This window comes from Delphinapterus leucas, chromosome X (assembly GCF_059928025.1).
Source record: "Delphinapterus leucas isolate spDelLeu-1000000601 "Yukka" chromosome X, BTC_Dleu_Yukka2, whole genome shotgun sequence".
NCBI classification, from domain to species: domain Eukaryota; kingdom Metazoa; phylum Chordata; class Mammalia; order Artiodactyla; family Monodontidae; genus Delphinapterus; species Delphinapterus leucas.
This window is the reverse complement of record NC_143150.1, coordinates 98,919,862-98,944,873: the sequence shown is the minus strand read 5'-3', so window position 1 is coordinate 98,944,873 and position 25,012 is coordinate 98,919,862. Positions and strand designations below refer to the sequence as shown.

General features: G+C 36.5%; 1 protein-coding gene across 3 annotated transcripts in view; it reads right to left on the bottom strand.

The window, feature by feature from the left end:
• Nucleotides 1-468: 468 nt before the first annotated feature.
• RPGR (retinitis pigmentosa GTPase regulator) overlaps nucleotides 469-25,012 on the bottom strand; it is a 69,012-nt gene continuing 44,468 nt past the window's right edge. For 2 of the 3 annotated variants that reach the window (XM_089904636.1, XM_089904637.1), the window contains 4 exons: nucleotides 24,672-24,836; nucleotides 22,597-22,654; nucleotides 21,024-21,100; nucleotides 469-7,697 (listed from right to left, as the gene is read on the bottom strand). In XM_089904636.1, coding sequence (XP_089760762.1) covers nucleotides 7,488-7,697; nucleotides 21,024-21,100; nucleotides 22,597-22,654; nucleotides 24,672-24,836 — 510 coding nt within the window. In that variant the 3' untranslated portion in view covers nucleotides 469-7,487. The remainder of the gene's footprint in view (nucleotides 7,698-21,023; nucleotides 21,101-22,596; nucleotides 22,655-24,671; nucleotides 24,837-25,012) is intronic. The other variant, XM_022565597.2, reaches the window with a different exon arrangement.

The window sequence follows — 25,012 nt, the reverse complement described above, 5'->3', positions numbered from 1 at the left end:
AATACTCAGTTAACTCAGATTCGGAGAGTCTTTGTTACAGAAGTTAAACTACCTAGACTAATACAACTAGTATCTTTCAGAGAAAACAATGTGGAAATTTCTTCTAATTATTATAGTAGTTTGCTTGTGAGAGACAACATTCTGAAGTTTTGTAGTAATTTGTCAGTTCAAATAAATTATTCTCCACTTGATGTTATATCACAATTACCTTGGAAGCTATTTTAAAAGATATGACCAGCCCTAGCCTTGACCTAGTGAATCAGAACCAGGTAGGTCATAGGCAGTTACGTTTGAAAAATTTCCCTGTGTTTTACATATACCCTTGGCTAAGAACTACTACTCTTAAGATAACCCAAATTTTACCTTTAGATCAAAAGTTAGATTTTCAAGTCTCATTGTCTTAGGTCCATATAATTTATTTGACTGAATTGGGTTTTTTAAAAAGTATATTCAATGGTATTGTAAAAATTAATGTAATAAAACTGACCTTTATTGGGTGTACAGTTTTTACAATGTATAGTTTTAGGCAATACCACCAAAATCAAGATACAGAACAGTTCCATCACTCCAAAAACACTGCCTCCTACTATCACTTCATAGTCACACTCTCCTCCTACCCCAACCCACTGCAATCACCCAAGGTCAGCAGAAGGAAGGAAATAATACAGATCAGAGGAAATAAATAAAAGAGAGATATAGAAACAATAGAAAAGATCAATAAAACCGAGAGCTGTTTTTTTCTTTGAAAAGATAAACAAAACCGACAAACTTCTAGCCAGGCTCACCAAGAAAAGAGAGAGGACCCAAATAAAGTAAAAAATGAAAAAGAGAAGAAACAACAACCAATACCGCAGAAATAAAAAGAATCATAAGAGAATACTATGAACAGTTATATGCCAACAAATTGAACAATCTAGAAGAAATGAACAAGTTTCTGCCAAAACTGAGTCAAGAAGAAATAGATGATTTGAACAGACTGATCACTAGAAGTGAAATAGAATTTGTAATAAAAAACTTTCTGCAAACAAAAGTCCAGGACCAGATGGCTACACTGGGGAATTCCACCAAACATACAGAGAAGAACTTATACCTATGCTTCTCAAACTATTCCAAAAGATCAAAGAGGAAGGAACACTCCCAAATTCATTCTATGAAGCCACCATCACCTTGATTCCAAAACCAGACAAAGATACTACAAAAAAAGAAAATCACAGGCCAATCCCTTTGATGAATACAGATGCAAAAATACTAAACAAAATATTAGCAAACCAAATCCAACAATACATTAAAAGGATCATACACCATGACCAAGTTGGATTCATTTCAAGGTCGCAAGGATGGTTCAACATATGCAAATCAATCAATGTGATACACTACATTAACAAAAGAAAAGAACCACATGATCATCTCAATAGACACAGAAAAAGCATTTGATAAAATTCAACGTCCATTCATGATAAAAACTCTCACCAAAGTGGTAGAAGGAACATATCTCAGTATAATAAAAGGCATTTACAACAAACCCACAGCCAACATAATACTCAACAGTGAAAAGCTGAAAGCCTTCCTACTAAATTCAGGAATAAGACAAAGATGCCCACTCTCACTACTTCTATTCAACATAGTATTGGAAGTTCTAGCCATAGATATCAGACAAGTAAAAGAAATAAGAGGTATCCAAGTTGGAAGGGAAAAGTAAAACTATCACTATTTGCAGATGACATGATACTCTATATAGAGAACCATAAAGACTCCACACAAAAACTATTAGAACTAGGGAATTCCCTGGTGGTCAAGTGGTTAGGACTTGGTGCTTTCACTGCAGTGGTCCAGGTTCAATCCCTGGTTGGAACTAAGATGCTGCAAGACATGTGGCATGGCCAAAACAAACAAACAAAAACTATCAGAACTAATAAATGAATTCAGCAAGGTAGCAGAATCTAAGATTAATATACAAAAATCTGTTGCATTTCTTTACACTAACAATTAAATACTAGAAAAAGAAAGTTAAAAAAAACAACAATCCTCTTTAAAACTGCATCAAAAAAATACCTAGAAATAAACTTAATCAAGGAGGTAAAAGACCTATATGCTGAAAGTTACAAAACTCTGATAAAGGAAATTGAAGATGATTCAGAGAAATGGAAAAATATCCCATGCTCTTGGACTGGAATAATTAATATTGCTAAAATGGCCATACTACCCAAAGCAGTCTACACAGATTTAATGCAATCTCTGTCAAAATACCCATGACATTTTTGACAGAACTAGAACAAATAATCCTAAAATTTATATGGAACCACAAAAGACCCAGAATTGCCAAAGCAATCCTGAGGAAAAAGAACAAAACTGGAGGCATAACCCTTCCAGACTTCAGACAATACTACAAAGCTACAGCAATCAAAACACGTGGTATTGGCACAAAAACAGACAGAGATCAATGGAACAGAATAGATAGCCCAGAAATAAACCCACGCACCTATGGCCAATTAATGTATCACAAAGGAGACAAGAATAAAGAATGGAGAAAAGACAGTCCCTTCAACAAGTGGTATTGGGAAAGCTGGACAGCTACATGTAAATCAATGAAATTAGAACACTCCATCACACCGTATTAAAACATTAACTCAAAATGGTTTAAAGACCTAAATATAAGACATGACACCATAAAACTCCTAGAAGACAACATAGGCAAAACATTCTAGGACATAAATCATAGCAGTATTTTCTTAGATCACTCTCCCAAGGCAAAAGAAATAAAAGCAAAAATAAGCAAATGGGACCTAATAAAACTTAAAAGCTTTTGCACAGCAAAGGAAACCATCAACAAAACGAAAAGACAACCTATGGAATGGAAGAAAATATTTGCAAACGATGCAACCGACAAGAGGTTAATATCCAAAATATACAAACAGCTCATACAATTCAGTATCAAAAAAACCCAAACCCAATAAAGAAATGGGCAGGAGACCTAAATAGACATTTCTCCAAAGAAGACATATATATGGCCAACAGGCATATGAAAAGCTGCTCAACATCACTAATTATGAGAGAAATGCAAATCAAAACTACAATGAGGTATCAGCTTGCACCAGTCAGAGTGGCTATCATCAGAAAGTCTACAAATAACAACAAGGTCCTACTGTATAGCACAGGGAATTATATTCAATATCCTGAGATAAACCATAATGGAAAAGAACATAAAAAGAACATATATATAACTGAATCACTCTGCTGTACAGAAGAAATTAACACAACATTGTAAATCAACTATACTTCAATTAAAAAAAAGTATATCACACACAAAAAGTCTACAAATAAATGCAGAGAGGTTGTAGAGAAAAGGGAACCCACTTGCACTGTTGGTGGGAATATAAATTGGTGCAGCCACTATGGAGAACAGTATGGAGGTTCCTTAAAAAGTTAAAACAGAACTACCATATGATCCAGCAATCCCATTCCTGGACACATATCCAGAAAAGATGAAAACTCTAATTTGAAAAGATACATGCATCCCAATGTTCATAGCACCACTATTTACAATAGCCAAGACATGGAAACAAGCCAAGTGTCCATGAACAGATGACTGGTTTAAGAAGATATATATATCTTCTTATACACACACACACATGAAATATTACTCAGCCATAAAAAAGAATGAAAAAATGGCATTGCAGCAACATGGAGTAACCTAAAGAACATCATACTAAGTGAAGTAAGTCAGACAGAGAAAGACAAATACTATATATCACTTATATGTGGAATCTAAAAAAATAATACAAATGAACCTATATACAAAAGAGAAACAGACTCAAAGACCTAGAAAACAAACTTAGTTACCTAAGGGGAAAGAGAGAAGGGGAGGGATAAGTTAGGAGTATGGGATTAAGAGATACAAACTACTATACATAAAATAGATAAGCAACGAGGATTTACTATAAGCACAGAGAACTATATTCAATGTCTTGTAATAACCTTTAATGGAAAATAATCTAAAATACACACACACACACACACACATATCTGAATCAGTTTGCTGTAAACCTGAAACTAACACACTATGTAAATCAGCATTCAATTCAAAAACGAAAGTTTCAATTTAATTAAAAAGTTTTCCCAAATTAGTTTACACTTTTATATAATTTTTGTAATTCTTAATTACTCTCTGCAGTAAATTACATAATTATACCAATTAAGGAGTTACTATAAATCTGATGCTAAGTTGGAAATTATAAGTTACCTAAAAATATAAAATCAAATATTCCTATGTACAGAACTTTAATGATTTTAAGCAATTAATAGACTGAGATATTATAATAGAAAACTTCTGTTGTAATAAACACACTCATAGGGAAAATTCTGTAACTTTTAGAAGTACTGTGCTACTATTTAGACAAATTCTAAACAAAGTATTTGTAAAGATTACTTCTGAGAAACTTCAAAAGCTTTTCTAGAATATAAAAAAAATTTTTTTTCATCTTGGGATAGATGTTAACCACGAATCAGATAAGATTTTTCTTAAAATAAAAACATATTAATGTCATTTAAAGTTAGATATAGCTCTCTAGTCCACTGCTAACCTTACCTTTAAGATATCTCATTTATCATAATACACATATTATACATACCAGATGAAAATGAAAGCAAATGGAACTAGTTGGGAATGCAGCTTGGCCTGGTCAGATAAAATTTCCTGCTGTAGTTTTTGTAAATAATTTTAGGGTTAGGATAACATTTCCTGACGTTTCAGTGATTAGGACTGTGTATTAACATTATGCCAAAGTAGTCATCCGTCACAATTGTTGGAGGGACTGCTATTAAGCCTGTTTGTCTGTTGTCTCTTAACGTCAATGTAGCTTCTTCCAGCAGAAACACGTTACTTTATTGTATTCAATACAGTTACACTCGATCATCCTCCCCCAACTCTCCACACTCCCAAGAAGGCTTAGTATGCATTTGTATGCAATAAAAAAATTACCTTCTTAGTAGAATCATCACTTTTCTAATTAATTCTTTAACTCTGATTTCCTGCTTAAAATCTGAGGCCAAACTAGGGAAGATTACAATTGAGATAAATCCAGGGCCTAATTAATTATTTCAACATGTTTTCCTTGTAAACAAACTTCTCTTGCCAAAATAATGTATTTTGTTTAAAACAGAGGTCACAATTTGCCCTTTGTGGGCAAATTGGGCCTGCAGCTATGGTTTGGCTCTCCCTGTTTATGTACATGCATGCACACATGGACATGTACACGAATGAGTTGTCTATATAAAAACCCGCATTTCCACCTTCTTTTTAAAATGGCTGAGGGGAAGCCGCCCGGCTAGCTCAGTCGGTAGAGCATGAGACTCTTAAAATGGCTGAGGGTCTGGCAACACTGGGCCCAGTATTGAGAAACAGCAATTACCAGGGAGAACAGATTGGCAGCAGCTCCATTACACTTATCTGTTTAGCCTCTGAAAATACTTCAGTTATGCGATCCCTGGTTTAAATGTAGTTTTTGTTAAATTTAATAAAATATCCCCTCATTCCTGAGATGAAGACTCCAATTTTCTGATTTGAGAGAGGCCCTTTCCCAGAATAAAACTGATGTTAGTTTCTACTGCTGCATAACAAATTACCATAAAGTTAGTGGATTAGAACAACATATAGTTATTATCTCATAGTTTTCATGGGTCAGGAGCCTGGGTACTACTTAACTAGGTCCTTTGCTCAGGGCCTCACAAAGCTGCAATCAGGGTGTCAGCCAGGTCTATGGTCTAATCTGAGGACTGGGTTCCTCTTCCAAGCTCACTGGTTGTTGGCAGAATTCAGTGCCTTGCAGTTGTAGAGTAGAAGCCTTCAGACCCTAGAGGCTTCTCACCCTGGCACATGGCCCTCTCCATAATATGGCAGTTTGCTTCTTCAAGGCCAACAGGAGAGCATCTCTACTGCTTTGAATTGCTCTGAATTCTTCCAACTCTGACATCTAGATCTTTTTTGAAAGGGCTCGCCTGATTAGGTCAGGCCCACCTAGGATTATCTCTCTTTTGCTTAAAGTTAACTCATTAGGAATCTTAATTATATCTGCAAAATATTTCATCTTTTCCACATAATATAACATAAGCAATGGAGTGATAGCTCATCATATTCACTGGTCTCCCCTACTCTCAAGGGGAAGGGATTATTCAAGGCAAGTATACCAGCAGGCAGGAACCTTGGGGGCCATTTTAGGATCCTGCCTATCACAACTGGCATGTCTTAGTATTACTGTGAGTTTCACTTCCACTTGGCTTCTATAGTTTATATTTTGGCAAAGTATTTTTACAATACTGTACTAGTACTATAGTGGCAATAGCAAAATTTTTTATTAAACTTACCTTGAATAAAATTAGAATTCCACTAAATGTAATATAGGAGACTATTTTGTAAGATTTCAAAATCACATCTATTCTAGACTAACATCCTTACAGCCCTTGTATGTGAAACACAAAGATGGAGTATTTTTGTCTTGTTTTGTTTAAATGGGGCAATGGTCACTGTGATTGAATAAGCAAATGTTTTAGTCAGAAGTTAGAATGGGAAAAATGAAGGTAGTTTGATCAATTAAATAAGTAGCATCTGTGAGCATAGGAAAGCAATGTTTCTATTAGAGCAGACTTAGCAGCTTTACCCTTCCTACCCCTTGTGGCAGAGCACTGTGTGACACAGCCAACCTTAGTTACCACTGTCAGTGCTAGAGACAGCTGCAATGAGCCAGTCTGGCTGTGTCCGGTTCTCCTAGACTGGTGATCTGTGGCATGGTCAAACAGTGCAGATAATCTGCAATGTTTTCATGTCAAATCACCTCCCTAAAGAGAGGAGCGGGAAGCAAAGAAATTTCAACACAGTTTCTCCACAAAGATGTCCTGTTTATACAGTTGCCCTGATACTTTCTTTACTCAAAGGGAAATGCATTTTGCATCTTTCAATATTTTAAAATTAGATTTTTTTTGCCCCTGTTTTGTCAACTGATAACTCCAAGTACCTCCAAATTTTATTCATATTCACCCATTTAAACAGTGGAACCGACCAGTTATAGTTTATTAAAATATGTTCATTAAAAACAATTTTGACTCAGTTTTTGAACATTGCAAATACATTAAAAACTGTTAGTGTCATGAGATTGCAAATATTTCCTTATGAAATTATAAAGAGGTAAAATTTAGTAAAAACTATGAAATATCTTAAGTTTCACATATAAAAATATATTTTATATTGCAACACTGAACAGTTAAGGCCACAACGCTTGAAGGAGAGTCTGAGATACACATATTCTGAAATTGCTTGTCAAAAATATCAGCATTTAAATAAATATCAAAACTGGTCATACTATTCAAACCAAATAAAACACGTTCTTAAGTTATATCTTTAAAAGTTTGTTATTAGAAACTTTCCGTCAGAGCTCAAATGTTTTTCAAGTATAAATTACAATGGGCATGGTGACCATGAAAACATAAACATATATTCACAGTATTATGCAAGATTTTGACCTTCTCTCCATATTTGGGGGTGAGGTATCCTGATGATTTTGCCCCATGTGGTTCTTGTTGGCATCTTTCTTATTCTTTTTAAAAGCTATTTTATCTCCTATTGATTTTATCTCTGGGAGTGGCTCATTATTATTCTGCTTTCTACTTTTCTGGCTCGTCAATGACATCCTTTTAAAGAGGAAAATCTAGAAAAAAAACACACACGCAGAGAATTCATTTCAGTAAGCGAAACAGTCACTTAACAGTATTTAGGGGGTATAATTTTCAACAAGTCTTAACATTATTTCATCACATCTTTATGAGGCACCACAATGGTACAGTCTTAGCACCCACCAGCCTTTTTTCTTTTACCAATTGCAATCATGATTCTTCCCTAAAACAAGACCTTTCAGGGTTTACCCTTCAACACTATCAGTGCTTTGGTAATATGTTAACATTTTTCTTCAAAGAACAAATTTAGTATTTCACTTTGTTTTGTTATAAGAGAAAAAGATGAAAACCAGCATCTTCTAGAGGACATACCTCCCCATTCCTGTAGATCAGAACTTCTGGCAAAGTGTTAGTGCTGCCAAATGATGGGGGTGGGAGCCCCAGGGGTCTGAGTAGGCAGTTGGATATACAGACCTGCTGCTCAGGGGAGGCCAGGGCTGCGGACAGGCAGAATGCAGATAACAGCTGAAGAGACGAAAGTAGACCCCATAACCCAGGGATTCCAGGTGGGCAGAAGAGAACACAGAAGAAAAGAGACTGAGGAAAAGCCAAGTGTGAAAGGTAGGCAGAGGAAGAGGAGCCAGCACTGGGGACTGAGTTTTGTAGGAACAAAATCAGGAAAAAAAGGCAACTCAGAAGTCAGGGGAGGAAAATATCAAGAAGAGAGTGGCCAACAAGGCACATGCAGGAGACATCAAGGAAGATGATAACTGAAAAATTCCAAATGATTTAAGCCCTTTGAGGATTTAGCCAGAGAGAAAACAGGATTCCTAAAGAATGACAACCCAAGTAATGGTTTTGACAAGATGCCGAAACCAAAGAACAGCTGAAGATCTGGCTCCTTCAGAAATTAAAGTGGTGCGAATAATAATAGCTTGCCTTTAGCCTTAAAGGATGGAGGAACTAGAATGAAAAGTTGTAACCCAAAAAGTTAGCCTAGATAAAGAGTCATGAACTAAAATGGGAGAACTCCTGTTCCTGCTATTGTGTAGGAATATACACATCTTGAAAAATTCTGCCACTACAAAATGCCAAGAAATGCTTTAGAAGTATACAAAATATAATTTTATAATGTGTAGGTAAGCTCACATAAAATGAAGGGAAATCCCTGTGGGACAAAAAAAGAGGGAGCAGGAAGCCTCAGGGGTGAGTTGAGTACTGAAACGGCTTTTATTGATCTCATAACTTCAACTCTTGGATTTTAACAGATTTGATCTCACAAAATATGGAGAAATGGAACTGAGACTCCTATGTAAAGTGGGGACCCTCTGAGAACTAGGCCTTTAATATAAGTCTACCTACAAACAATGGAAGAGAACAAAATAACATGTCTCTCTCAGCCTAATGATGTTTTCCTAATGTGAGTTTGGGGTTCACATGTATGGTACTGGTGGAAAACCCTTAACTGAGACATTGACTAAAAGCTGTCCCGAAATGGTAACACCCAGGGAAGCTAACAGAATTTTATATAAATTCTCTATGGATGGACTTACAGTAATCTAAGCTTTAAAGGATTTCCACAAAAAGTCCTGGTTGAACATGAATTTACAATCCAAATTTCAAAACACAGAAGGAAACAAGACACCACTAGCAAGCCAGCCAAAGCAACAAACAGATTTAGACTCTGGAGGATGTCTGACATTGGAATAACTAAATACAGAATATAAAATAAGTTTGCTTAAATTATTTAAAGTACTATAGTAAAAAACAGGGTACTAGGTAAACAAAACAAGGTAAAAGATCAGATTGATTTGAAAAAGAATCAAAATAGAATTTCACTTCAAAATGTGAAAAACATAACTGAAATTAAAACTCAATAAGGAGGTTAAATAGCAGATTAGTCTCAGATGAAAAGATACTATGAAACAGACAAGCTCTGAAATTTCCCCAAATATCACTTAGATACAGAAAATATAAAAGTAAAAATTAAAAGACACAGATAACAGAATAAAAAGTTTTATTATATTTGAGCTCCAAAGAGGAGAGAGGAAATATTCAAATATATAATGGATGAGAATTTTCTTAAAATGATGAATGACGTGAATTCTCAGATTCAAGAGTCATAATGAATTGGAAGAAAGTTAAAATAAAAAAACCTCACATCTAGGCATCTCATAGTGAAATGAAGCACATCAAAGACAAACAAACAATGTAAAAAGCAGCCAGACAGAAATGACAGATTATATGTGAAGTTACCAGCAATTATACTAAAGCAAATTTCTTAAGAGCCACAATGGGAGCAGATACTAAAAGAAAATAACTGTCAACCAGCCATACCACCATTAATTTTCCAGTGAGTAGCAACTGCAAAAGTTAACTTCAGAACGAAATTTATGGCAGTAACTTCCAAAGGATTTCTTCAGGAAGAATAAAAAACACTCTAGAAGGGACATCTGAGATGTGAAAAGGAATGGTGAATAAAGAAAGTGGTATAACAAATAATGATATTTGATTGATGAGGTTAAAAAAATTAATACAATACTCGATAAAATAACGTAAAATGGGAAAAAAACGAGTGATAGGAGAGAAAACTCTTCTAAGATCCTGGTAATATTTGGGAAAAAGGAACATTGATTAGCTTTAGATTTTAGGTACATGTTAAAAAGTATAAAGTCAGAATCCACCTTATAGGCCATTTACAAGAGACACATCTAAAGTACAAGTAGAAGTATAAGAATGAAAAAAGATATATTAGGAAAATGCTAACCATAGGAAAACTAGTATAGCTATGATAATATTCGATAAAATAAAGTAGCATTTTTTTAGGAACAAAGAAGAATGCTACCAGTGGTAAGATAATAGACTTAAACCTAATGATATCAATAATTAGATTAAATATAACTGGTCCAAATGCTCCAATGAAAAAGGCAGGGCCTTCCCTGGTGGCGCAGTGGTTAAGAATCCACCTGCCAATGCAGGGGACACGGGTGCGAGCCCTGGTCCGGGAAGATCCCACATGCCGCGGAGCAACTAAGCCTGTGTGCCACAACTACTGAGCCTGCACTCTAGAGCCTGTGAGCCACAACTACTGAGTCCACGTGCCAATACTATTGAAGCCCACATGCCTAGAACCTGTGCTCCGCAACAAGAGAAGCCAATGCAATGAGAAGCCCGGGCACCACAACAAAGAGTAGCCCCTGCTCGTCGCAACTAGAGAAAGCCTGTGCGCAGCAACGAAGAACCAATGCAGCCATAAATAAATAAATAAATAAATAGGCAGAGGTTTTCAGATTAGATAAAAAAGCAAGACCCTGGTGCTCCAGCAAATGGTGAAAGCTCTCTCAGATATCTACATCTCAACGCGAACACCCAGCTCCACTCAGTGACCAGTAAGCTACAGTGCTGGACACCCTGTGCCAAACAACTAGCAAGACAGGAACACAACCCCACCCATTAGCAGAGAGGCTGCCTAAAATCATAAGTACACAGACACCCCAAAACACACCAAAAGATGCGGTCCTGCACACCAGAAAGACAAGATCCAGCTTCATTCACCAGAACACAGGCACCAGTCCCCTCCACCAGGAAGCCTACAAAACCCACTGAACCAACCTCCCCCAATGGGGGCACACACCAAAAACAATGGGAACTACGAACCTGCAGCCTGTGAAAAGGAGACCCCAAACACAGTAAGTTAAGCAAAATGAGAAGGCAGAGAAATACACAGCTGATGAAGGAGCAAGGTAAAAACCCAACAGACCAAACAAATGAAGAGGAAATAGGCAGTCTACCTGAAAAAGAATTCAGAGCAATGATAGTAAAAGATGATCCAAAATCTTGGAAATAGAGAAAATACAAGAAACGTTTAACGAGGACGTAGAAGAACTAAAGAGCAAACAAACAATGACGAACAACACAATAAATGCAATTAAAAATTCTCTAGAAGGAATCAATAGCACGTAACTGAGGCAGAAGAATGGATAGGTGACCTGGAAGATAAAACAGTGGAAATAACTACCGCAGAGCAGAATAAAGAAAAAAGAATGAAAAGAATTGAAGACAGTCTCAGAGACCTCTGGGACAAAATTAAACACACCAACATTTGAATTATAGGGGTCCCAGAAGAAGAAGAGAAAACGAAAGGGACTGAGAAAATATTTGAAGAGATTATAGTTGAAAACTTCCCTAATATGGGAAAGGACATAGTCAATCAAGTCCAGGAAGTGCAGAGTCCCATACAGGATAAATCCAAGGAGAAACACGCCAAGACACATATTAATCAAACTATCAAAAATTAAATACAAAGAGAAAATATTAAAAGCAGCAAGGGAAAAGCAACAAATAACATACAAGGGAATCCCCATAAGGTTAACAGCTGATCTTTCAGCAGAAACTCTGCAAGCCAGAAGGCAGGGCAGGACATAGTTAAAGTGATGAAAGAGAAAACCCTAAAACCAAGATTACTCTACCCAGCAAGGATCTCATTCAGATTCAGTGGAGATATTAAAATCTTTACAGACAAGCAAAAGCTAAGAGAATTCAGCTTTACACCAAACCAGCTTTACAACAAATGCTAAAGGAACTTCTCTAGGCAGGAAACACAAGAGAAAGAAAACACCTACCATAACAAACCCCAAATAATTAAGAAAATGGTAATAGGAACACACCTATCGATAACTACCTTAAATGTAAATGGCTTAAATGCTAGAAACAAAAGACACAGACTGGCTGAATGGATACAAAAACAAGACCTGTATATATGCTGTCTACAAGAGACCCACTTCAGACCTAGAGACACATACAGACTGAAAGTGAGGGGATGGAAAAAGATATTCCATGCAAATGGAAATCAAAAGAAAGCTGGAGTAGCAATTCTCATATCAGACAAAACAGACTTTAAAATAAAGACTATATGTTTTATTATAGTAAATAAAGAGACAAAGACGGACACTACAAAGAGACAAAGACGGACACTACATAATGATCAAGGGATCAATCCAAGAAGAAGATATAACAATTGTAAATATTTATGTACCCAACATAGGAGCACCTCAATACATAAGGCAAATGTTAACAGCCATAAAAGGGGAAATTGACAGTAACACAATCCTAGTAGGGGACTTTAAAAACCTACTTTTACCAATGGACAGATCATCCAAAATGAAAATAAAGAAAGAAACACAAGCTTTAAATGATACATTAAACAAGATGGACTTAATTGAAATTTATAGGACATTCCATCCAAAAACAACAGAATACACTTTCTTCTCAAGTGCTCATGGAACATTCTCCAGGATAGATCATAACTTGGGTCACAAATCATGCACTGGTAAATTTTAAAAAATTGAAATTGTATCAAGTATCTTTTCCGACCACAACACTATGAGACTAGATATCAATTACAGGAAAAAATCTGTCAAAAATACAAACACATGGAGGATAAACAATACACTACTAAATAACCAAGAGATCACTGAAGAAATCAAAGATGAAATCAAAAAATACCTAGAAACAAATTACAATGAAAACATGACGACCCAAAACCTATGGGATGCAGCAAAAGGAGTTCTAAGAGGGAAGTTTATAGCAATACAATCCTATCTCAAGAAACAAGAAACATCTCAAATGAACAATGTAACCTTACATCTAAAGCAATTAGAGAAGGAAGAACAAAAAAACCCCAAAGGTAGCAGAAGGAAAGAAATCATAAAGATCAGATCAAAAATAAATGAAGGAAACAATAGCTAAGAGCAATAAAACTAAAAGCTGGTTCTTGGAGAAGATAAACAAAATTGATAAACCATTAGCCAGACTCAACAGGAAAAAAAAGGGAGAAGACTCAAATCAGCAGAATTAGAAACGAAAAATGAGGAATAACAACTGACACTGCAGAAATACAAAGGATCATGAGAGATTACTACAAGCAACTATATGCCAATCAAATGGACAACCTGGAAGAAATGGACAAATTCTTAGAAAAGCAAAACCTTCTGAGACTGAACCAGGAAGAAATAGAAAGCATAAACATACCAATCACAAGCACTGAAATTGAGACTGTGATTAAAAATCTTCCAACAAACAAAAGCCCAGGACCAGATGGCTTCACGGGCGAATTCTATCAAACATTTAGAGAAGAGCTAACACCTACCCTTCTCAAACTCTTCCAAAATATAGCAGAGGGAGGAACACTCCCAAACTCATTCTATGAGGCCACCATCACCCTGATAACAAACCAGACAAAGATGTCACAAAAAAAGAAAACTACAGGCCAACATCACTGATGAACATAAATGCAAAAATCCTCAACAAAATACTAGCAAACAGAATCCAATAGTACATTAAAAGGATCATACACCATGATCAAGTGGGGTTTATCCCAGGAATGCAAGGATTCTTCAATATATGCAAATCAATCAATGTGATATACCATATTAACAAACTGAAGGAGAAAAACCATGTGATCATCTCAACAGATGCAGGAAAAGCTTTTGACAAAATTCAATACCCATTTATGATAAAAACCCTCCAGAAAGTAGGCATAGAGGGAACTTACCTCAACATAATAAAGGCCATATATGACAAACCCACAGCCAACATCGTTCTCAATGGTGAAAAACTGAAACCATTTCCTCTAAGATCAGGAAAAAGACAAGGTTGCCCACTGTCACCACTATTATTCAACATAGTTTTCGAAGTTTTAGCCACAGCAGTCAGAGAAGAAAAATAAATAAAAGGAATCCAAAACGGAAAAGAAGAAGTAAAGCTGTCACTGTTTGCAGACGACATGATACTATACATAGAGAATCCCAAAGATGCTACCAGAAAACTGCTAGAGCTAATCAATGAATTTGGTAAAGTAGCAGGATACAAAATTAATGCACAGAAATCTCTTGCATTCCTATACACTAATGATGAACTATCTGAAAGAGAAATTAAGGAAACACTCCCATTTACCGTTGCAACAAAAAGAATAAAATACCTAGGAATAAACCTACCTAGGGAGACAAAAGACCTATATGCAGAAAACTATAAGACACTGATGAAAGAAACTAAAGATGATACAAACAGATGGAGAGATATACCATATTCTTGGATGGGAAGAATCAACATTGTGAAAATGACTATACTACCCAAAGCAATCTACAGATTCAATGCAATCCCTATCAAACTACCAATAGCTATTTTCACAGAAGTAGAACAAAAAATATTTCACAATTTGAATGGACACAAAAGACCCCGAATAGCCAAAGCAATCTTGAGAAAGAAAAACGGAGCTGGAAGAATCAGGCACCCTGACTTCAGACTACACTACAAAGCTACAGCCATCAAGACAGTATGGTACTGGCACAAAAACAGAAATATAGATCAATGGAACAGGATAGAAAGCCCAGAGATATACCCACACACGTATGGTCACCTTATCTTTGATAAAGGAGGCAAGAATATACAATGGAGAAAAGACAGCCTCTTCAGTAAGTGGTGCTGGGAAAACTGGACAGCTACATGTAAAAGAATGAAATTAGAACACTCCCTAGCATTATACACAAAAATAAACTCAAAGTGGATTAAAGACCTAAATGTAAGGCCAGACACTATCAAATTCTTAGAGGAATACATAGGCAGAACACTCTATGACGTACATCACAGCAAGGTCCTTTTTGACCCACCTCCTAGAGAAATGGAAATAAAAAAAAATAAAGAAATGGGACCTAATGAAACTTAAAAGCTTTTGCACAGCAAAGGAAGCCATAAACAAGATGAAAAGACAACCCTCAGAATGGGAGAAAATATTTGCAAATGAAGGAACTGACAAAGAATTAATCTCCAAAATATACAGGCAGCTCACGCAGCTCAATATCAAAAGAACAAACAACCTAATCCAAAAATGGGCAGTAGACCTAAATAGACATTTCTCCAAAGAAGATATCCAGATTGCCAACAAACACATGAAAGGATGCTGAACATCACTAATCATTAGAGAAATGCAAATCAAAACTACAATGAGGTATCACCTCACACCAGTCAGTATGGCCATCATCAAAAAATCTACAGACAATAAATGCTGGAGAGGGTGTGGAGGAAAGGGAACCCTCTTGCACTGTTGGTGGGAATGTAAATTCACACAGCCACTATGGAGAACAGTATGGAGGTTCCTTAAAAAACTAAGAATAGAATTACCATATGACCCAGCAATCCCACTACTGGGCATATACCTTGAGAAAACCATAATTTAAAAAGAGTCAGGCACCACAGTGTTTATCACAGCTGTATTTACAATAGCCAGGACATGGAAGCAACCTAAGTGTCCATCAACAGATGAAGGGATAAAGAAGATGTGGCACATGTATACAATGGAGTATTACTCAACCATAAAAAGATATGAAATTGAGTTATTTGTCATGAGGTCGATGGACACAGACGTAGAGAATAGACTTGAGTACATGGGGAGGGAGAAGGGTAAGCTGGGACGAAGTGAGAGAGTGGCATGGACACATATACACTACCAAATATAAAATAGATAGCTAGTGGTAAGCAGCCACATAGCACAGGGAGATCAGCTCGGTGCTTTGTGTCCACCTAGAGGGATGGGATAGGGATGGTTGGAGGCAGACGCAAGAGGGAGGAGATATGGGGATATATGTTTATGTATAGCTGACTCACTTTGTTATACAGCAGAAACACACCATTGTAAAGCAATTATACTCCAGTAAAGATGTTAGGAAAAAAAAGAAGCAAGATCCATCTGCATGCTGCCTAAATCAAATGTACTTCAAATGTAAAATCACAAATGGGTTAAAAGTAAAAGTATGTTAAAAGATGATAACTCTAATCCAAAGAAAGCTAAAGTGGCTATATAATATCAGATCAAGTAGATTTTAGAGCAAAGACTATCATTGGGTATAAAGAAGGTCATTTCATAATGATGAAGGAGTCAATTAATTAGAGCAGGTAACAATTCTAAACATTACAGAACCAAATAATAGCTTTAAGATACATAAAGCAAAAATTAATAGAAGTACAAGGGAAATTAGACAAATCCACAATTTATAGTCAGGGATTTTAATACCTCTCTTTCAATAATAGAACACGTAGACAGAAAATCAGGAAGGATGGAGAAGACTTGAATAACACTATCAACCAACTTGACCTAATTGTCACTGATAGAACACTCCACCCAACCACAGTATTCTTCTCAACCTTCTTCTCAAATGAACATTTACCAAGATAAACTTGATTCTGGGCCATAAAATGTGTCTCAATAAATTTAAAAGGAATCAGTTCAGACTAAGTATGTTCTCCAATTACAATGTAATTAAATTAGAAAGTAATAACATAAAGATCACTGGAAAAATCTCCAGCAACATTGAAATTAAATAACCCATGAGTCAAAGAAGAAATCAAAGGGGAAATTAGAAAGTATTCTGAACTGAATGAAAATGAAAACACAACATATCAAGTACTTCAGGGGAAATTTATAACACAAAAAGCCTATAACAGAAATAAGAAAGGTCTCAAATCAGTGATCTCAACTTCCATGTTAAGAAACATTCAACAAAATGTTGCTAAAGGAAATTTGAGAAGATATCAATAAATGAAGAGAAATGTCATGTTCATGAATTAGGAGACTTAATATTGTTAAAATGTTAATTCTTCCCAAGTTTATCTGTAGATTCAAAAACAATGCCAAATCAAAATCCCAGCAGGCATTTTTTTCACTAATTGACAAACGGATTATAAAAATTCACATGGAAGTGCAAAGAGTCTAGAATAGCCAAAACAAGTGTGAAAAGGAGCAAAGTTGGAGGACTAACAGTTCCTGATTTCAAGACTTATATCAAAGCTACAGTAGTCAAGACAGTGTGGTACTGGCACAAGATAAACAGATCAAAGGAACAGAATACAGAGTCCAGAAATAGGCTCACACATAAAAACTCAATTGCTTTCTGACAAAGGTATGAAGGCAATTCAGTAGAGGACAGGATTTAAAAAAATTTTTTTCAAAAAATGGTGCTAGAACAATGGGATGTCCATATGCGAAAAAAAGAACCTCAATCCATACCTTTACCATATAAGAAATTAACTCAAAATAGAATACGACTCAGCAATATAAAGGAATGAACTATTGATACATGCATGGATGAATCTCAAAACAGTATCAGTTATTTGCTGAGTACAGCAGGGGGATGTGGGGTGTAGACAGGGATCACAGAGAGGCACAAAGAACCTTCTGCTGATAATGGCACTGTTCACTCTCTTGATTGTGATTATGCTTTCACAGCTGTATATGTATGTCAAAACTAATCAGATTATATACTTCAAATATGTGTAGTTCATTATAGGTCAATTATACCTAAATAAAGCTATTTTTAAAAAGCAGGGGAGTAATTATTGGGTGGGTCCGAAAGTGATAGTCTCAGGTATTAAGCCTGAAAAAACTGACAGCAACAGGATACCATATGTATAATTGACCTCAGAATTCCCTCACAATAGAGTAAAGCTAACTGTGTACTTGGGGCAAACGTGCTGAATTGTGCTGCCATGGTGAATAAAGCTTAGCATCAGAGAAAAGGAAGCCATCAGGAAAGGCAAGAATCCACAGGCATAATTTTTGGTGGAGAAATTCTCATCTCAGCCTCTTATATTTATGGTAGTGACAATGAATAAGAAATCTATTGACTGTGAACTGGCATGGGGAACTATCCAGGAATCTGCCATATTCTAGCTAGTTTCTGAGGGGTGGCACTGGATTTTTAACCTCTCTATCTGCAGCCTTTAGCCTTGTGCCTGGCACATAAGAGGCACCCAGTAAATATATGCTAAATAAACACATGAATAAACTAATTCCATTATGGGAAGAAATTATTATTAATAGCTAAAAAGCTTACTGCTTTTTTCAGTAGCTTACTTAGGTGGAAATTAGGCCAATAACACATTTTTCTTAGCAGCTAACTGTGGATTCAAATTTGCTACAGTTTGGAAAAGCAATATTTGGTGATTTCCAAATATAACAATCAAAAGATCTCTGCCACCAATTAAAATTATGGGTCCTAACCTGGCTATCTGAAACATTTAAAGTCATCAAAACAAAATTCAATGGTGAATTCTGTCTTGTAGAGACCAAGAGTGTACTTCTTTCTTTTTTTTTTTTTTAAATTACCTTCAGAGTGGCTGTCTAATTAAGGGAAGGGATGTAAAATTTCAAACACATGCTTATCTTGATATGAGTCAATGCATCATTTATTTTCCAAGTTTTAAAAACAGTTTGATTTGTTTGGCTTAGATGGTATAAATAGGTTAGAGACATTGTAGATTAAAATATATAATGTGGGAATGATTGAAAAAAATCTCATCTAAATCATCTATTTCCTTTTTAAAAAATATAGAATAACAGACTATTCTTTAAGTAGGAAATACATTTATTACTGCTTGACTTTTTAAAATATAATTTTCAATACTTTTTCTTTTCTTTATCCAAGGAAATGCATACTTACTGAATTATATTTTTCCATTAGGTATAAATGAGAATTTAAGCAGAATCAAAGTTTAAGACTGAATTTGTCAGCCTGGCACTCTGTATCCTGGCCTGGCCTCACCTTTGTCCCATGGACTGGTGGGGCTCCCTGATGCTACAGTAGGTGCCTGCCACACAGCATGCCTTCCCTGGCTCCGGCCTCACCTTTGTCCCATGGACTGGTGGGGCTCCCTGATGCTACAGTAGGTGCCTGCCACACAGCATGCCTTCCCTGGCTCCGGCCTCTCCTGTCCTGCGTATCCAAATCCTACCAACTATGGACAATGCTGAAGACGGGAGAGCCTGAAAAGTTCCCTAAACTCGACCACGTATTCTACAATATGCATTTTCATTTGGTCAGAGGTGTGTTTCAAATATTTTTTTCTGCTGCTTCATTTCATTTTTCCTCCCCTTAGGTTCTTAGGTCTCCTGACTCCTTTACTTTTTATCCTTCTCCCTCAGATTTGATTTTCTTTTCCAGACTCTTTCCCTGAGCTCTTTATAACTGAAAAAAGTTTTCACAGGAACACTATGAAGTATACTGGTGGAATATCTGTTAAATGTTCTGTTCTACTAGATGGAGAATCTAAAAAGTTCTTAAACCTTGATGAAATGTTCTAGCGACGCATGTTATAATTCTAAGGAGGATAATAATTCTAAGTGTCCTTTGAGCCAGGTCACAGACATCTTTTGGGTACGGTAATCCAAACTTATAATTTTATAAAGATAAAAATGGTCATGAAGTAATTTTTAGTAAAAGATAACAATATGGAGATTTGGGCTAAAATAACCTCTGAAATTTCTGAAGTAATTCTGAAAGGAATTTCAGAGTGGCATATACCTACAAAGATGGCAAAAGACAGGCTGTTTACTACCCTAAGGGCGGCTCCTGGTTTTACCTTCATCCTTTCCTCTTTCTTACCCCCTCACATTTTACAATTCATTGTCAACCAAAAATATTTACTGAGCATCTACCATTTACCAGGAACTGTGATAAGTGCTAAGGATACACTAGAAAGTGAAACAGAAAATAGTTTATGTCCCCAAGGAGCTGAAGGCCAGTGGGGAGATACAGACATAAAGTAAATGAATATACAAATGACTATGTAATTGCAAACTGTGACAAATACTAAGAAGTATGAGAAAAGGGTGCTCTGTGAGAGAATAATAATGGGACATAATAATTTATATAAGTGCTGCTGGTTACAAAAGGCCTCTGTGTGGTAATGACATTTAAGCTGACACCTAGGTTGAATAAGAATTAACAAGGCTTTTCATTTTTCTTGTCTTCCATGTTACCTCCTAACACTTCTACCTGGAAATGTGTTCTCAAGATTAAATAAAGTTTTTCTGCAAGTGGAAAGAGTAATTTACTTCCAAGAAGAAAAAATGTATCCATCAGATTTGTAACAACTCCAAAACAGGTACTAGGAGAGACTGGAGTAGCATGTTGTGATGTTTTCTAAGCACAGTCACCTTTATTTTTTCATTCATCCTATTTCTTGGCTTTGCCTTACTCTCTTCTAGACTCTCAGGATACTATACTCTTATAATTTAAGCAGTAGAGTTCTTTTACATCTTTTATTGTATGATGAATCAGTATGCGTGGGATGATTGAAAGGAACATGCTATTTTTTTTTTTGCAGAGCAATCTGAATCATAATCTAAAATCCAATAAGTAAATATGCACGTTAAAAATGTGAAACATCACCTGAAATTCGTCACATGTGCTTGAGTCATCAAAACTCATATTAAGGGAGTTAAATTATGTGGATCACTATATAAAAAGTAGTAGAAGCAATTCAATACTTTAGCCTTAACACTAAAATGAAAAATTCATTTCACTTACCTTCTTTGATTTTTTTGTTGATTTACTATCTTCCAGGATTTCTGAAGAATTGCTCTTTGCACGATCATGCATATTTCCTATGATAGGATATATTTAGAAACATTTTTTCTAACTAATGAGAAAAAGAAAAGTCCTGAGGCTTTCAGTGAAACTCTATCAACCATGAATTATGGGGTAATACTAAAGGGTAGTGGACAACTACATATTTCCTGAAAAATTAAGGCAAAAATCTCGGAATGACCTGACCAATGTTGTAAATGTTTAGATGACCAGTACTAAGTATAGCAAACGTAACAGTAAATGTTAGGGAAGACTTCTGTAAAATATAAATTACCTTTAAAAAAAATTAGCCTCATTGTAGTGAAATTATTTGTACTGAAACGGGCATGTCATTTTTTTGGTATTTCAAATTAATCCACATGTTATATAGTTGAATAATGATCTTTAAAGTAGACTCATGAAGCATATGCATTCTTCTAATTTTATATTATCAACAACTTAAATCTTACATTTAATTTCTTTTTAACACTTTAGGTTATATGCTAAGAATACTTAGAGATGACAAATATTTTAACATTTTGCTTAAAATATTCTAAAACTTACTACTCTTTTTGCAGAAGTTAGAAGGAAAAATGTATTAAGGGAACTATTCCTTCTTCTGCTTAAGTTCTGATCAGATATCCACTACCACAGACAGTTATTTGTAATGACATCGCAGCAAAAGGCCCACTGTGATGTGATGGTGTGGAAACATAATATAGGGGTCATATAGCAAAAGCACCAATGATTTGGGTGTAGAAACTGTAGGTCCCAAGGGCAGTCATGGTCTCCTCTGTTCTGTGGCACCTGTTCTCTGACACCAACAGCAAGGTTTGGGAAAGGACTCCTCTGAAACGCCTGTGGTAAGATCAAAGACTCAGGTCTCGGATCAGGGGGGAAATAACTGGATGGCCTGCTGTGGCTCTAGACCAGCCTGGACATCAGCGATGGGGTCTGGCAGTGCTCACCAGGCATATATATCAAGGTCTGGGACAAAAGCCCTATTTAATAATACTGATTGAAAAAAAAAAAGTAGTAAAAAGGCTGTTCTAAACCACTTAACACTGACACATGAGCAGCCATGAAGAAGCTGTGGTGGTGATCAATGAGAACACATAAGCCTGTGTCACATATTTCATAGCTTATTATGAGGGTCATGTGACAATAAAAAGTGTAAAACAGAATACATACGTGTAAGTCATAATTCTTTAGTTAAAGCACATATATGCATAAATATCTGTATGTACATATGAACGTAGTAATCTATATATCTAGCCTTTTTTTTTTTTTTAGCAGTACGCGGGCCTCTCACTGTTGTGGCCTCTCCCGTTGCAGAGCACAGGCTCCGGACACGCAGGCTCAGCGGCCATGGCTCACGGGCCCAGCCTCTCCGCGGCATGTGGGATCCTCGCGGACCGGGGCATGAACCCGCGTCCCTTGCATCGGCAGGCGGATTCCCAACCACTGCGCCACCAGGGAAGCCCTGTATCTAGCCTTTTTAAAAGTATGCTTTTGAAGTCAAATGTGCTCACACCTTTTGGATTTTCACTGTATTCACGAATGGCCCGTTCCTCTCGGTTGGCTTTTGTGTCCTATAAACAATAAAGAAACAATATAATAAAAAACAGATTTGTGCTGAGCTAGAAAACCTAGTCTTGGTTTTAAGCAGGGTTCTAGAGTCAGTCTCTAGCTAACAACATAAACATGTGACAATTACTTCCCTTTGCAGGACTCCTGCCTTAGATGCTGGGTGATTGCTAATGTCTTTCCTAGCTTAAAATTGCATGATTAGGGCTTCCCTGGTGGCGCAGTGGTTAAGAATCCACCTGCCAATGCAGGGTACACGGGTTTGAGCCCTGGTCTGGGAGGATCCCACATGCCGCGGAGCAACTAAGCCTGTGCGCCACAACTATTGAGCCTGCACTCTAGAGCCCACGAGCCACAGCTACTGAGCCCTCGTGCCACAACTACTGAAGCCCATGTGCCTAGGGCCTATGCTCCGCAACAAGAGGATCCACTGCAATGAGAAACCCACGCACCACAATGAAGAGTAGCCTCCGCTCGCCACAACTAAAGAAAGCCTGTGCAGCAACGAAGACCCAGTTCAGCCATAAATTTAAAAATATATAAATAAATAAATAAAGTTCCCTTAAAAAAAACATCGTATAATTAACAAGAATTGTATATTTAAGAATTCTACTCAAAGAAGATTCAGGAACATTAATTGGTATAGGAATTAGCTCAACATTTTATAATGTCAAATTGGAGTTTAATGAATCCTATGCTAAAGAATTTCAGGGACCACCATAACTGGAACTCATAAATGTTCTTTATAAAACAGAATCTTTCCCTCCCTCTTTTTTTTTAACATTTAATATTTAGTTATTTGGTTGTGCTGGGTCTTAGTTGTGGTAGGCAGGCTCCTTAGTTGCGGCATGTGGGCTCCTTAGTTGCGGCTTGCATGTTGGATCTAGTTCCCTGACCAGGGATCGGACCCGGGCCCCCTGCGTTGGGAGCGTGGAGTCTTAACCACTGCACCACCAGGGAAGTTCCATTGTTCCCTCCCTCCGAAAGAAAACAATAACTGCTAGAACATATTTTTTCCTCAGTGAGAGGAAGGAGTCTTGGAAAAAGAAGGAAGCAAGGAAGAGAATGACCTCTTTAGCACAATACCATTTTGTAAATTGAAAAAAAATACACACAAAACAACAACACATGTTTTACAATTACACATTCAAATAAAAGGACGAGCATGTTTCAATGGTTGGCTATGTTAGGGAAAAGGGGAATGAGGCTCAAAGGGAATCAATTTAAATAAAGAGAGAAGCACCTCGCACAGACCAGTGATGATAGTGTTTCATCAATGAGAAGGCAGGATTAACTCAGAGCTCTTTGCAAGAGGTCCAAAAAATGAAATGAAAATGAATCAATACAGTATCATTCAGTTTGGGTTTCTGAATTCCATACCTCTGAAATGAATCCAGAGTAGTGCTAGCAAACGAATGATTTCAAACCTACCGTCTCCTAGCAGGGTCACTCTTCTATCTGCCAAATGGAAGAGATGTTTTTGGCATCCCTAGCTCCACTTTCAGGATGACTTTCTCTTCCTCAGTGAGGCCTCCTCCCATTCCTCCTATGAATACTTTCTTCTATACCACATCTCTGCAGAACTGATCACAACCTCAAACACTGCTGTGAACAACTTTTATTTGTCCATGTAGATGTAAATATACACACGTATGTGTGCACATACACATCTCATTTCTGCCACTAGTACTGGGCTGCTAACGTTGTAATTTTATCATTTCAAGGACCTGGGGCTGAACTTCTTCATTAATTTCTCAAGAGTGTACTAAACTGGCCCATATCAATCGATTTCCATTCATTTGAAGAACAGAATGCTACCAAGAAATCTGGAAAGAATGCTAGAGAAAAAAGGGTGTCTGATTCATAAATTTGTCAAAGCTTGTCCTATAGCACATGAACAAAGTTATTCATGGAAATATTTCTGTTCTCCAAGGAAGCTGGAATCTGCCCTCTGCAGAGACCAGGGGACCCATATGCTTTCTCTTGGGCAGGGTCTTGGGATTTAAGCACTTATCATCATACCTTTTCAATGGCTGTCAATACCTTTTTAACTGAGTTGTCGGTTTCACTGTGGTCGTCTGCAGGAACACTTTTATTTTCTCCTGTAGCTTTCTTCTCGCCCTCTAGATATTCCTTAATTTCCTCATGCACGTCTTCTGGCTCATCATCTTCTGAAAATTCGTGATCCTGTGACAAAATTGATGATCAGGGAAGAGTTAAAATTTTCTTCTTTAAAAAACAGAGATTTGATATTGCTGTCGTAAACAATTTATACCATCTCAAAGAACATATAGACTATGAATTCAAATATTAAAGTCAAAGAAATAAAATACTGAATAATCCATGCTGCATATCAAGTTACT